The 15,536-nt window shown below is 42.5% G+C and overlaps 1 protein-coding gene across 5 annotated transcripts in view; it reads right to left on the bottom strand.

Annotated features, from left to right (window-relative positions):
* Positions 1-15,536, bottom strand: part of nedd4l (NEDD4 like E3 ubiquitin protein ligase) — a 55,279-nt gene that overhangs the window by 22,141 nt on the left and 17,602 nt on the right. Inside the window, exons 1-8 of one of the 5 annotated variants that reach the window (XM_051938588.1) lie at positions 11,333-12,509; positions 5,315-5,365; positions 3,841-3,902; positions 3,455-3,572; positions 2,361-2,515; positions 1,187-1,322; positions 874-1,062; positions 612-689 (exon numbers count right to left, since the gene is read on the bottom strand). In XM_051938588.1, the coding sequence (XP_051794548.1) occupies positions 612-689; positions 874-1,062; positions 1,187-1,322; positions 2,361-2,515; positions 3,455-3,572; positions 3,841-3,902; positions 5,315-5,365; positions 11,333-12,433 (1,890 nt within the window). In that variant the 5' untranslated portion in view covers positions 12,434-12,509. Of the gene's footprint in view, positions 1-611; positions 690-873; positions 1,063-1,186; positions 1,323-2,360; positions 2,516-3,454; positions 3,573-3,840; positions 3,903-5,314; positions 5,366-11,332; positions 12,510-15,536 lie in introns of those variants that run through there. The other 4 variants (XM_051938589.1, XM_051938590.1, XM_051938591.1 and 1 more) reach the window with 4 other exon arrangements.

Here is a 15,536-nt window from a genome sequence, read left to right as displayed (position 1 = left end):
GACATCAGCACTTGTACTTTTCCTTGGCTTGACAATTCCAGAGCTCGCTGCGGTGACTCAGCTGTGTGACAAACATCTGATTCAGGTCTTGTGACTGTTTGTTGAGCTGAATCTCCACTGATGCTGTGACTCAGGACTCTACGGGGAACGCCTGAACTGATACGGGGCTGTCTTTAAACTTGTGTGCCTATCAAAGGTTCCTACGGGTATAGTTATTCTGATGGGACGCAGCTGGAAAGCCAACATTTCTACAATACACCAAACATAGTAGCAAGTGAGTCACAAAGAGCAGAGAACAGTAATGAGAGAGGAGGAGGAGGAGGTGTGGTGATCCTACAGAGACAAAAAGCGCAGTAAGTGGAATAAGTGGAAAATTGAAGGAGAGGCGGAAGAACGGGTGAGCAGGTAGCCACATCTGCTTAGTATGATCAGGTGGAAATTTCAAATGCAAGGAGGAGCAAAGAAGGTGATTTCATATGTGGTACAACCGAAGCACAGACATGCGGTAAATGACACAACAATACCAACCTGCTTACGTAACAAGGAGAGGGAGGAATTAAAAGAAGAAAGTGAACAAGCTATTGAAACATCGAGGGTTCAGAGATACGTACCGTAAGAGGAGGAGCCTGGGCCTGATCACTGACGCCATCCGTCATACTTGAGGAACGGAGTCTGTTTGACAGCTGGGTCTGTTCAAAGCAAGCAGGGAAGGGAGTAAAAATTTTATCGTTAGCACTGCCTGTCACTCTAATGCTTAACAAAAAAGTACTGGTCTGGAAATGTGTTTGACTGCCTACATTTAATCCATTAATTCATTTAAATCTGGACTGGCTGAGGTTTTGACTACGGCAAATGACAGTGTTTTAGTCTCACCAGAGCAGAGCTGGGCCCTGGCACTTCGCCATTAGTATCAGGAGTAAGAGACAGCCTCAGATTTAAATCTTCAGAGAACTCCTGGGTGACGGGTGTTGGCGGGTGCTGTGGGGTCAAGATGGAGGAGGGACCGGGCAGTGACTGGGACAAGCTGTCGTTAGGATCCTCTTCTGTGATGAGCTCCCAGGACTACGGGAACAACAGGGAGATACAGCCATGATGCAGTAATAATGTTTATTGACCAAATCGCTTGGAATGACCGTGGCTCAACGTGTCTGTACACTTCATGCATGTCTACAGTCTATTCTCTCACATTGTCGATGTCTCTGGGCTCCAGGTGCTCGTTCTCAAGGTCTTCACTGATGTGGCGTCTCGAACGGAAGACACGGTGTGCTTCCTGGTTGATTTGCCGCTGTTGATTGTCGCTCTCAGTCTCTGAAATCACATCCCTGAAGAAGAACAAGTGATATTAGAAACCACACTTCACATATAAATGAAAACCATGATCAAATCAGTAGCTAAGGCAGTATTAACAGTGCCAAGGAGGATTAAGGTAGTAAACTAGGGCTGAAAGATAATAATAATAAAATTAAAAAAGTAAAAAAGTAAGATAAAGCTAATTTAAGCTTAAGTCTTCACTAATCAGTTTGATTTGCAGACTTGTTCTAAAAATATCATATCCATGGCTAATGTGTCTATTAGGTTACTGTTTCATCTCAGCTTCCTTTTGCCTAGCCCTTAAATACAAACCTAAGTCAGAAGGGGACTAGCTTAGCTTAGCATAAACATGTTATATTTGTTCAATCCATAAAAAAATCTGTCGAAGTGTAAAAATAACATAGAAAACATAGAAAAATCTATTTTGCAAAAAAACTGTTCATCAGCGACCTTTAGCGATGTGTAACTGGGCAGAATTAGTTACCTTTGGAAAGGTTAGCTACTTCTCCTAATTTCCACATGTTGTTTTGTTTTGCTAAGTGAGCAGGTTGTTGTATATTGCCTCATCGTTACCATATAATCAATATTGGTTAAAACAAAAACACAAAAATGAACACATTGGGCATCATTTTGTGTCCTGATTTAACTGTTTCAAATGTACATGGCAAAAGCCGATCCATCTGGCTACATGATGGCTTTAGGGACTAAAGCGACCGACCAGTCGTGAGCGATGACGGGTTGGCATTAGGCATCACAGAACACTTTCTCATGGCGACACTGTAGTAGCTAAACTTCCACAATGCTCTCTGCTTGTCAACATGGAACTGCCGGTAGCGACCATCATCTAAAGTCGCTACGGTATTGAACAGTAAGAAGCAACAGCTAACCTACATTTCCTGACATGCATGTCCCTCCTCTTCTGCCATATTGGTTAATATATTTCTAATTAGTTAAATCATTCATGGTAATTACTTGATTATTGATTCATCATTTACATGCCTGTATCTCTCATGTACACGGCTAACAAAATCTCAAGAGACCAGACATACATGTTGGAGGGCCGTTTCCACTGTGTAGTGCGGTTGTTGTGGTTGACGTAGTAGGTGCGTCCCAGGTTGTCCACCTTTTCTTCCCAGCCTGGAGGCAAAGGGGGCAGTAGCTGCTGGGGTCGCTGGGATCCTGAGTCTGCAGACTCATCCCAGCCCTGAAACAGAAAGTCAAGATTTTTTACATAAGATGGTATTATTGAGTTATTATTAAAGTCACTCTATTCTATTCTACTCTATTGAGTGACTGGTAGCTCAGGCCAAAGATCACAGACATCCCAGTAAGCCGCTTATCAGACACACATGAACATCAGCTACTATCTGATACAAAAGGTGATTTGGCAAAGAAATACATTAAAGGTGTGGTTTGTTACATTATTTCTTACTGCCGTTTTGTGCTTTTAAATGTTTTAGTTAACGCTGACTGTCACTTATTTATTTAAGCTCGTACTTCTGAGCATGACTGAGCTAACGTTTGGACGTCAATATCACTACCACAGTGGACACACTTGAACTCTCTTTAAGCATTGGTGTGCCGGGAAGGAAACCAAAATAAAGACAGTGAAGGTCAGACTGAACCTGCAGTGAAGGGACGTTGCTAGATGTCATCTTATCTGAGTAACCTTTCGCTGCTTTAAAATGTAAACTTATCGTGCCCTCTTTCATAACCCACACAAACTCCACACTTGAACACACAGGCAAGAACACACGTTGAAATAAAAGAGGAGCTCTTATTTCTCCAAATAGCAGGCCACATTTTAAATGGTTTTTCCAGACTTTGACCTGGAAAAGACTTTCACCAGATTCTGGCAGCAAGATGCTTCATGAATTCTCAGAGAAAAGAAGCAAAAGAAGAGTCTTCCTTTGTTCACTCACTCCTAGTAAAGGCCGCTCTCACATTTCTATTGGGCCAATGTGGGACATTTACTTTCATCTTGAAGCTCAGAACTACGTTGTCTTTGTGTGGAAGAAAAGCATAAAACTAGAGTCTGGTTTGGCTTCATGTTATTATGAAAAACACAGTCAAAAGAATGGCTTAGGTAATGCTCAGTCAGCGGTTTAAACCAACTCAACAACAATAGCGGCCAAGATCTTACCTCAGCCTCCTCCCTCATCTCTCCTGCCTCCTCCTCGTGTCCTCCTTGTTTGGGCAGATAGGCCATCTTCAGACGCAGGTAACCCTTCACCCTGGACTTGTGACTAGAAGAATAACATCTGCTCAAAATGCTTTGAAATGTTCATGCGTTTCCAAACGGCCTATTAGTCCCAGATGGTATTTCTTCTTCTGTGTTTAACTGACACTCACATAAACATATTTCTACTGCTTACTGCTACTGTGGACAGAGTCTATATAGTGTTGCAAACCATGGGTGATAATGTGTCACTCCCAAACTTGACACAGTTCCATCAAAGAAATGATTATATTTAACTATTTTCACAGATTATTCGTCAAATCTTGTTTGTTGCACCTAGCAAATCTCACCTTCTTGGCCGCAAAAGGAAGTCTTTAAATGTGTACGGCCGCTCCATAGCAGGGTCCTCAGTCTGTCAAATTAAAAGGAGGCATTTGTTGACAGGACTCAATTGAACAAACAAGAAAATACACGTCAAACACTGCCAAAATATCACAGCCTGCAGTTTACAGCATGGTTGCAACAGTCTGCACAGCCACTCGAGGATCATTATGCAATGCTGAGCTTCTCCTGTTACATATTGAACAGCAGAAAGGTCTTCTGTAATTCACAGCAATCTCATGCTGCTCTACGACTGGGCCAAACCAGTCCACACTGGCTGCTCTGTTGAGACACCACTGAATGAGACTGTCAATTTCCATATCAAAAGTGTAATCCTGAATGCTAAAAAGGTTAATTTATAAAAGAAGAAGAAAGAAAATCAGAGATATGATGAAACACCTTTGGCATTTAGAATTGATTCTGACTTTGCAAATAATCTAAATAACTGCTTGAAAGCACTGCTGTTAAAGCCCTATGTTGGGCTCCTTTCAAAGCAGGAGTATGAAATGAGTTGGGGTAAAACTGCCTGCTGTATAGTGCAGGAAACTGTTTGGAAAGTGGAGCTCAAGGTTCCACGAGGCAAATGCAGATACCAGATCACTTCTCATGACTCAGCATCACTGTCCTAATTCCCAAGAAGTAAAGACGCTCTACGAGAAGCGAGACTGTAGTAATGTCCAGCCACTATTAAGAAGGCAAAAATCTCAATAACATGTAGCCACTCAGCCCCTTTGTTTGGCAAAATGAGGATTTTCAGCAGCAGACAGCATTAAGCTGCATCAGGACCAAATATTCTCTGTCTTGTCCTACAGGCCTCACCTCTCAACATGACTCAGCTGAAGCTTTTATCTACTCATAATTTCCTAGACCTATGGGAACCAAATAGGACATTAATAATTAACCCCAACAACTTTTACTGATAGGCTTTTAAGGTTGAAAACTTAGAGAGAACTTCAGGGAGCTACAACCAGGCTGACGGCACGCTGAGGAGGGGCATAGCAGCTTCAGTACGATATCTTGGTGTCTATTTACATCAAATACAAGACTCCAAAAAAAAACAAGCAGTGCACACAAATTCTGCATGTTGTTGTTTTCAAAAGCTGTTGTTATCTCCCAACAGTCCACACTCTCTTAGCATGTATGAGTGTGTGAATCTGACAAGTGTAGCTTTTTCCATTGGCAGTGAGGACAGCCGCCCTCAGGACTCTCACTCTGTTTACATTCTAGACAGCCCGCTTTCCATCTCTAACAAGGAGAGTGCTGTTTGATACACAACAAAACGTTACTTGTGTGGCTAGCACTTTCTCACACTCAAGGCAGGCACACCCACGCACACACTCTGCCTGACCTTCACAGAGGTTAATAAGGCACAGCAAAACTGAAGATAAGAAACAGCTGAGTATTCAAAACAGTGTTAAAGCAGTCAGTCTGTAAATAACTCACCGGCAAATGACTGAGAGGAACATCAACTTGTCCCAGGAAATCATCTCTGGTCTAGGAGAGAAAAAAAGAAGGTCACCTTTAGCGGTGTAATTTTAGAAGCAACAGCTTTTTAAGTGTGTCTGGGGAAAACCAAAATTTCCAGCAAGGGTAGAGAGGGGAAAACCACAATGTTGAGATAAATTACCTGGTGCACCAGAATACCCATTAGCATTTTGTGTGTATTTGTCACAGACAGAAAGAAAGACAAAAATATTTTCATTTCATAGGCAGCTCCATCCAGAAATAACCTCTAGCCTTACTTATGAACACCCGTGGAGATCTGACAATGTCAGATAGTAGCAAGGCAGCAAAGAGAAATTAAGCAATTTCTTCAACCGTTTAAACTATACCACACAACATTTGCCATAGTTTGTTATGGTTTATCAGTTGACTGCATTACTATCGTCCAGACTAATCTGTGCAGATTTCCACAGGTGTCCAGACAGAAGGCTCAGTCTTGGATTTTATTTATGGACAGGCCTTTGGTATCACTTCAAAGGAGAAAAACCTGTGAACCCAGCAAGGAAAAATAACATACACTGCCACCAGAAAGAAGCAAAGTCAACCAGACAGGGGGAGAGAAGGACAGATGTGACAAGAGGGAAGAACCAGGGAAGGTTTGTGTTTCAGATTTAAGAGGCCCAAGGATTTGTCCACGATCGAGGAAAGATTACCTGTCCGAGATGGAAAAGCCCATTCTTGGAAGTAGCCTGTGTGTGGGACACAACTTATTTAGACAAGAGGCATAGACTAACAGTGATGTCTGTTTGCTGACACTGACTTGACAGGGGAGCTAGACTGAAAAAAACAATGCATTGCACTTCTGAAGACTAGTTTGGCTTTGAGTTGTGATTAAGGGCAGACCTATTAAGCTACAAAACTTCTCATATTAAAATGTTTCAGTCAATATCAGTAATTTTTTAATGTCCAAATTTGAAAAAGACCAAGGAGAAAAAGCTTTACTTCAATTTACCCGCTCTACTTGACAAGTCACACAAGTAATAGTTTTAATGTTAACAGAACAATGAAAACATACACATAAATGAAAACAACTAAGCACAGCGAACACAGTGAGCTTACTTTGACACACATTGGATACAGAAAGCAATTCAGTAGGATGCATTAACCAAACTTTAAAGAAACTCTTGAACTTTGGATATGTGGTCATACGTGGAGGGTGACCAGAGTGAAGCAACCGCATTGTGCTTAGGTAAAGGGTTTGAGTAGCTGGCCATGGCCGGGTGTCACTTAACAGGGACACCGCACCATCCTCTGCACCACGTCCAGCCAGTCAGCCCACACAGGGTTGTCTGGTCAGGACCAGACTAGTGGGTGTTTTATGACATGAAGCCCATCTTGCAAGGGCAACCACCAGCACCCACCAGCCACTGCCTCCACCATGGGAAGTCTACAGGCAAAGCGGAGGGAACCATAAGGCCCAGTTTGTGGCACATTAGTGGTTCTTGGGAGCCAGGAGGAGAGTAAAGAAAAGGAGTATGTTCCATTATCAACACATATAATAAGACTGTTTATGTGCCAGGAATGGAGCACACTTGGGGGTCGTTGATGAGACCAGACTTTCTGTTTTCATTCTGTGCTTTCATGGCAATTTGTATCTATTATATTTAAGTGAAGCAATCAAATAACTTTCTTATAACTACTGATGAAGTGTCTATTGTCAGTACATATTATTTAATTGCTCAGGCCTCTGGTGAACCACCTGTGAGTTGTTGCAGATTTAATGACTCACCAACGAGTCTGCAATAAAAAAATATTGATGATCAGTTTAAGACTCTCAATAAAAATGCAGCCTGCAGTCTGCTCTGCTGCACAGTGCACTGCACACAATGTTTCTTTTGAAGACTGATCAGTTATTCTTCAAGCTTTAACGTAAAACAGAAGAATAGCTCAATGCTGTGGGATCTGTAAAAGTTGCTCCACTGCTGCATGAAAGCAGTCCAGTCATAAAAAGCATGAAGTTATGGAAACAATTTCCATCTGAACTCTAAGTGTGGGGAACTCAGTATTCACTTGATCTGATAATGAAATTTAATAATATTTGTGGCGGCTGTTTAACTTTAAGTCAGCAAAGAAGAGCTTTGAGTCTATAAAACAGTTGATAACTTCTGCTTTGGTGCTTAGCACCTCCTTAAATCAAATATAGTTTAATTAAAAGTTAGCAAAAGTAAAAAGAAGCAAAACAGACTGTGTAAACAGCAGGCTGCACAGTTCACACTTTCTTACATCTATGTTGGCCAGTTTTGAGGTCAAGGTATAATGTAGCTACATTGGTTTATTCTGATAATCAAAGGGGGGAAGTGGAAGCAGTGTTGAGAATACAAAGGCACTGTTAACAGGCCTGGAATCCAGTGGTGAAAGGTTACAAATGAGTCACATTAAAACGTTGAGATATTAATGCACAGGCACATAAACAGAGACTTGTGAATGCATGGGTACTCTCTCATACACACACATCTACCCACAGTAAACTATTCCTTCCTGGAAAAGCCACTACTGTGTAAACTGCTGCAGTATCTGCTTTCATTTCCCAAACCAACTTGACAATTCGCTTACTGCTTGCATAACTCTTAAGTAATTCAAATCAGGCAGCCATATCTGAACCAGGAGAGAGCAACAAAAGAGAGCAAGAAAAGCAACCTGGACCACAAGAGCACGAGCACAACAGTATCTTATTACAATCTTTCATGTGTTGATCTGTAACCTTTGTGCTTTATTTATCAAATTTATAATGAATAATAATAATAATAATAAGTTTTTCCTCCTCTCTCAGAAGTGATGAGTCATGGGACATTTAATCTTAACCTGGAAAATGTATTTAATAACGTCTGCCATATCAACAACAGTGATCCTGTCGCTTTTACTCTATTAAATAGGGAGCGTCATATGGAATACATGTCCTCTTGGGAAACGTGGCTGTTTTTTACGTCCTTAACCATAACAAGCATTTTAAGCTGTGGGTATGTGTGTGCAGTGGGATATAATTGCAGAGTCATTAAAGGGTCACATTTGAGCCCTGCAGCTGCCTCCCAGGACCAGGTTACACTTGGAAAGGGAGGGTGTCATGAACCAAGAGAAGGACAAGAGAGAAAGGAAGACGCTTGAGGCATTAGGGGGACGAAAGCATCTGTAGAGTTAGTTAAAAAAAATAAAACCCTACGTTGTGACACCTTAGCTTCTCACATACCTATTGTTTCATGCTTGTAGTTTCAGTTTTATTCATCAGATTCTGAGATTTCAACATCATGGAATGTATGTGGATTCCACTAAATTTTGTGACACACAGTGCTGAAAAATGAAACTGAAAAACATCAACAGCGACATTTCTTCCTAGACACTATATTCTTGCAACTAGTTAAGATAATCACAAACAGTTTTCATTGAAATAATGTATGGAAAGAGATGCTGCTGCGCAATTTACATGAGAGCTCAGATAAGAAATCCTTTAAGAATGAAGGAAAGTACATTAAGTGATAGGAACTTGTGATGCTAACTGCAACTGAAGCTACAGGATGAAGCGCTAACAGAGAGTTTATGATATGGGGCGACCTGGAACAAATCCAGACCGGCACTGAGGTGTGAAAAGGCTGTCTCACCTACTCAACAGTCTCCGTGCTGACACGACTGAATTACAATGACATGAGAGCCGACAGAGAGAAACCCTTCACAACAATAGCCATTTGAATCCCTCTCACATACTACTGGACCAAAATAAAAGCAGAGGCCCCGCCATCCATCCACAGGCCTGTCTCAGGTAAATATAGTCAGCCCAGTGGCCTGCGGGAACTCTTTGTGAATGGCAACTGAGCGGCGTCAAAAGGCAGGGCATGGCACAGTGGCATATCTGTCTGCAGCTAGCCTGTCTGGTACACACACACAAACAAAACACACACTCATGTTAGGGCTTTAAAAGAGGCACTCCAACTCCAGGCAACCAGTTGGGGAAGACCTGTCATTATGGTCTAAATAAGGATTTCCTTGTTGCAGGAGAAACAGGAGGCCCTGTAGTCACACAATGCCATGCATGTTAAATAAATGAAAGGAGGAGGTGTGTACAATGCATTCAAGTGTGGCCTAAGTTCAGGCAAAAACACAACGAAAGATTGCAGAAGCATTTATGGAGAACAGCCAGTGACAGCAAGCCATTAGTCTAATCATGCAAGTCTCAGACTTCAACCTTGCCAAAATCTAAGAGATATTTTGCAAGATCGTGCCTTTACAGCATCTGGATTCAAGGTCAGAAACTCTTATCACACTGCAGATACAGTGTGTCGTCTAGACTTACTGCTTAGGAAGGCCAGAGTGACTAATTTATTGAAGTGAACTTCACAAAGCCACCAACCAAAAGAAACATAAAGGTTTGAGTCAGAGATGAGACCTGAGATACAGGCACACATTTCAGTACAATTCCTTCCATCTTTGTATTGTGTTAGTGTTAAATAATTACAGTAAACAACTATGTATACAGCATTAAAGGTGCGTCATGTAGTCTCCTAGTCACAATGTGTATCTTTAGATTCAGTTTTACTCACCAGAATGTATTGTGTGATAGCCTGAGGTCTAGCATGAATGTATTGATCGCAATTCCTTCCATGTAAAGCATTGCCAAAGATTTATAAAAATATTTTAATAATTATTGTTTACGTCAAAATAAACCTGTGGAAACCTGCTGGAGTATGCATGAGACCCATCTTCAAAAGCACCATGAGTGTACACAGCTATTCTACGGCTAACTGGTTATAATTTGCATAGGTACATCATGTAAAAAGAACCTGTAAATAAATACTACCTCTTTTTCAAACAGGTTATGAAACACTATAGCAGATTCAATGTCCCGCTTGTCCAGTACAAATTATTTCTCATTTTTTACAGTCCCTCCTGGAGCCAAAGTCCTCATGACAAATTACTGGGACTGTTCCTAATGCAGTCAATGACAGCACCATCATTTAAATTTAAAATCTACTATGTATTATTCACAGCAGCAGCCTGAATTTAAAATTCAAGGGAAAATGGCTGCAGATCATTCTCTAAAGTCCAATATCCAAAGGGATTTGATAAAGCTTATGAGCAGCAAATCAGACAATATGACACATTCAGATCAGTTTAGCCTCCCAAAGCTTGAGCATGAGAACAGACAGCAGCATCAGAAGACTTCAGGCTTTCAGGAAACACTGATAGCTCTTGTGAAATTTCTTGATTGTTGTTTGGGCTGTAATGACATCTCATTTCTTAATCACTTGCAGAGCAGCTGCGAGGATATGGATCCATACCAGCCTGGAACCACAGAAGACATGCCGCCTGCCTGCTCTCAAAATCAACAACCACGCTTGAAACAGACTAAAGATAGAAACAGCCAACTCTTAAAGAGCACTGACTGCGGAGTACGGGTATTATCAAAACTAAAGTATCACATTTCTGTCAACCAGGAGGCAACAAGTGCATCAGGGCATATTATCCATTCATCCGTACGCTTGTTCGTGTTTTCTTTTCAGAACTGAACTGGCTGATGTGTGTAAAACTTCAAATGCCTGTGGTTACGAAGTGAAAGGAAGCCACTGAGTGTGTGTGATTTAGCTCGGCAACTGTGTCTGTGATTTTCAGTTCCCAGAATGTCGCCACCCTCTTCCTGCACCACGCAGACCTGTCCTCATGTGGAGCGGAATCAGTGAGAAAAATATGTTAAACACTAGAAAACTTTAGAAAGTAGATGTGAAACTACAGACATATAAGTTCCCTTCTAATTCTTAAGATCATAGCCTTATTGTCTCCCAGTTTCTTTGCCAAAATACACACAAGCTTTCATATATTATAAGCAACAAGAGGATTTTCATACTATTCATTCCCATATTCATTTCTTTAGAACCTATTAGAAATTGATGAAAAATTTCCATCTAAAAAGTTTTTTCACCGAAACTTTTGAAGCCTGTCTACATTCCTACTAATGTTTCCAATAATATTTACCTTGGGATTATTTGTTGCCGATTCATCGCCAAAACTCACATCCTGATCTCCACCCGGGGAAAAATAAATCTTGAAATGTGGTTGCCTTCTGGGTGTTTCCCCACTGATTTTAAAAGTACAACCATTAGATCTGTTTCTTGCTTCCATCTCCTCGTCCGTTTGATTTTCTTGTATAGTCTGGTTCTCTGCATCGCTTTTCTGGTGTTTGTTCTCCAGCAACAGCCTCTGGTGAGACGAGGTTCTCTGCAGTCGAATTCTGGGGTAACGTATTGTCTGGCAACCTCTGGAGTTGTCATGGCCGACATCTGTGCGTTCGTCCAGGGATGCAGCAGCCTGTTGTCCGCCCTGATTCTGATCCTGGTTCTGATTTTGCTGGAGCTGAAACACTAGTCTCTGTGTCGCACCATTAATACCGGAGCACTGGTCGAGGCTCTGCTGTTGGACAGACCAGCCAGCACCACTGGAAGGGAGGATTCTGAAATGCCGGACATCAGAACCGTCTGAAGAACTCCTCTGGATGCAAATGGCACCAACACTGATGCCAGGCTGACCTCTGCTATACGTAGTATGACCACTGGAACCAATACTGAAGACTCTGCGTTTGGGCAGGTTCGGCTCTGTGGGGACGGCGTGCGAGTTTAAAGAATCTGAGATGCTGTATGGGGGAGGTGGCTGTTGCGGAAAGTCTGCTTGATTCTGTGGTTCAGTATAGGCAGGCGCAGGTCCTGGAGGAGTATAACAGGGTGGCGGGACATCATCAGCATGGCCACTGGAATCCCCATTACTTGATCCATTGGAGCGCTGGAGGGAGATGTGCATGGACGAGCTCTTAGTAGGACGCGGCTCTGTGTAGGCAGCGAGCTGAGGTATGAACATGGAGGAGCTGCGTTTGAGCGAAGGCTCCGAGCGCACACCGAAAGTCGTCGCTGGGACGTGCTGCGCGGCCGAGTCCTGCGAAGGCCTCGGTGTTGGAGGTGGCTGCATGCGGAGGGCCGTGACCACATCGATGTCTCCCTGCTGTTCCTCACAGTCTCCTTCCAGTATCTCCGGGGCTGTGTTACTGCGGCCCGAGCCAAAGTACAAACGCAGACGCTGTGCCATTTTCCCCTAACGTCCCACAGCTCCCGTTCCCTCTCACTTTCTCTCTCCTACTGGCTGTTGGTTCTCTCCACTGGCTCCTGTCTCAGTCTCCTAGTGTCGCCCACTTCTACTTTGGCTGGCTAGATGACTGATCCCCCCCTTTTTTTTTTCTTCCATCCCCCCTCCCCGTCTCCCCCTCCCACCCGGTGCAAGTCTCTTCCACAACTTTCCTTCCCACACTGAACTGCATGGAAAAAAGACGAAGTCGCACCGCGAAAAACATAACAGCCGGTGCAAAACAGCTGACAACTTTACACTCAAAGGAATGGCAGAGTGAAGGCTAAAGGGAGGATGTGTTACAGGGGGAAAATAGAAAAAAGGAAGGAAGATCCCTCTGTAACAGACTCTTAGCACTACCAAGCACTAGCGACACGACAGCAGAAATAGCCTAAGCCGAGTGACAGCCAGCATTCCTGACATGATTGGATAAGAGCGACCGGCGCTCCTGGTTTCCGAGGTGACAGAGGGTTGCCTGTCAGTCATGTGACTACAAATGGCCCCACCACCTCCTGTTACACCCCCATACTGCCCTCAAGTGCCAACTGGCCCCCCAGCTACATCCTGCTTACCCCAATCCATTCTTCCCTTCAATCATATGATCTCTTTCTCATCCCATCTCTTCATCTGCCTCCACATCTCTCATCAGCGTTCTTGTTTCTACTTTCATGTTGTTTTTAACCTCTTAATTTAGACATTACCTGCAGCTTCATTCCATTAGCAAATACTGCTATCTAAGCTAGTGCAGCTCAGTTTCTTATAGTAATGCTAAATATCAAAATGCATCTCTTTGTCATTCAAGATAATTAAAAACTTGACTTAAAATATTGTAGTAAATATGAACTGAAAAGAAGAAACACATCCATCAACAGATACACATTCATGTGACATTCATATCCTATTTCAACCAGGTACACATGAAGTCACAACATAAAGTGCATATGTTTTTGCTAATTCAGCCATTACATTTCAAGTAAAGCTAATCATCAAAAATATAACAACAAATCTGAAAAACAAACTGTGCTCTGTTATGTCTTGTGGGTTAACAACTGGGAAAAAAAGCAGAAGAAAATTGTTGCTAAAAATGGACCAGAAAAAAAAACAGCGCAGCAGTAAAGAGCAGAATATCTGACAGATTGCATCTTTGATAAGGCAAACAGCACATCCCTCTCTGGGGAAGGATGTGTCTGCTTGAAACAGAATAGACATGCACTGTCTCCCAAACAGCCAAACACTTGGCTGGCTGGTGGATTTATAGGCCATTCTGCTTGCATCCAAAAATCCGCCTATGATACAACTCGGCTGTGATCCTCGACTGCAAGACTGAATGAAATTAGGCACACGAATTATGATGCTTAAGCACGTGTAATGTACTATCTGGCTAGAATACAAAGCAAAACAAAAAGACATTGTACATACAGCATACTGTACATTCATGAGATAACGCTCTATTCTGCTCGACAGCGATGTGATTCACCAGTGCATCAGCATGTGAAGAAGGGGGGTTTAGGCTACTTCGCCCTGAAGCCAGAGTTAGTGGAGGAGCTGTCCGCCTCCAGAACAGAACTGACAAAGCCCCATCATAATTTGGCATTTCAGAGCTACATGGTCAGAAAGTGTCTGCCTTGTTTCAACTTCTATGACTGGTTCGACCTGCGGTTTAGCCCACAGTGTGTCACCTTATTTGTCTCAGAAAGGAAGCTGCAACAAGCCACAGATAGTCTATCACATTGACAAAAAAGAAAAACAGGAGAGGGCAAAAATCAAAGCTCTGCTTTGTGGACAAGAGGGCATCAAGAAGACAAGCAATATTGACTGGAGTGAGGAACCAAATGGAAAAGACTGTAGTACAAGAAGAAATCATGGCTTGGCAGCCTGTTACACTTAGTGATGACACACTGCCTACAGTGTGAGGCACAGTCAATAAATGTGTGTGTGTGAAATGTTATGGAGAATGTTCTGTATAAAAGAAACAAAATGCCAATGTGTGGTGCAATGGCAGCAAGCCCAGCTTGCCAAATGACATAACATGCCTGCTCGAACTAGACACTGCACTGTATTGTAGCTCTATTCCACTTCTGTCTTGAAATTCTATCGTAGCTCTCAGTCTCACAAATAGTTCTCCTATATACGGAATATTGTACACACATTACATGACATTTGGTGCAACTAGAGCATTTTGGAAGCAAACTACAATCTCTCACACATAGCATTTCACAAGCTTTTCATCTCATCTGTCAAATAAACCATAAATTAATGGATGTGAAAGAACGAGCAGCCCCTTCAAAGAAATACTAGCCAGTGGTGGAGGAGCTGGTCTGGCATGCACCTAGAGACAGACAGTGAGCATCTCCTCAGACATATAAGGAGAGGACCGTGCTTGAGGCTGCCTGTGCTCTGCTTTCTTGTGTCATCTTCTTCTATACTGCAACAGAGAGCTCTCACTGTACTGAGGGAAAAATTAGAGCTGCCCTTTTCTAAAGGGCCAAGTGCCAACAATTCCCCCATGCAGGGGCGTGTGGAACATGGAGCAATATATGCTCTGATTGTATCAGCACATGAATTAAGCACATTAAAGTAACTGAACGAGATTTGATCAATAAATCTTCCAGTCTAAACTTGGTCAAAACTATCAGGAAACTACAGAGTGTGCAATCCACAAACTGAATCTCACATCTTTCAACCTCCCACGACGGTCTTGCATGTACAAGAGTGAGGCGTAGCCCTGAACCTGAGGCCCAGACAGAATGTGCTTCATGCAGCCAAGAACACCAAAACTATGTTGGTCTGCATCCGCTGCTTGTTTTACAAAACATCAAACTCAAGATCCAGACTCTTGAGGTACTGAGAAAACGCAAGAAACAATAAACAAGGCAAGTGAAACCTCTCATATATTTCACAGAACATGATGTGGACATCACGAGGTTTTCATGATGTCAACAACCACTTCACTCACCTTCTTCTCTGCTGAAGACAGTTAAGTTTATACACAAGTGTACATCAGTAAATTGATTATCAAGGCCTACTTGAGCTGTTTTTAACTGCTGCACACTTGACATTTAATCTA

Source organism: Acanthochromis polyacanthus, chromosome 18 (assembly GCF_021347895.1).
Source record: "Acanthochromis polyacanthus isolate Apoly-LR-REF ecotype Palm Island chromosome 18, KAUST_Apoly_ChrSc, whole genome shotgun sequence".
NCBI lineage: Eukaryota > Metazoa > Chordata > Actinopteri > Pomacentridae > Acanthochromis > Acanthochromis polyacanthus.
Note: the sequence above shows the minus strand (reverse complement) of the source record. Positions and strands in the feature narration are given on the sequence as shown.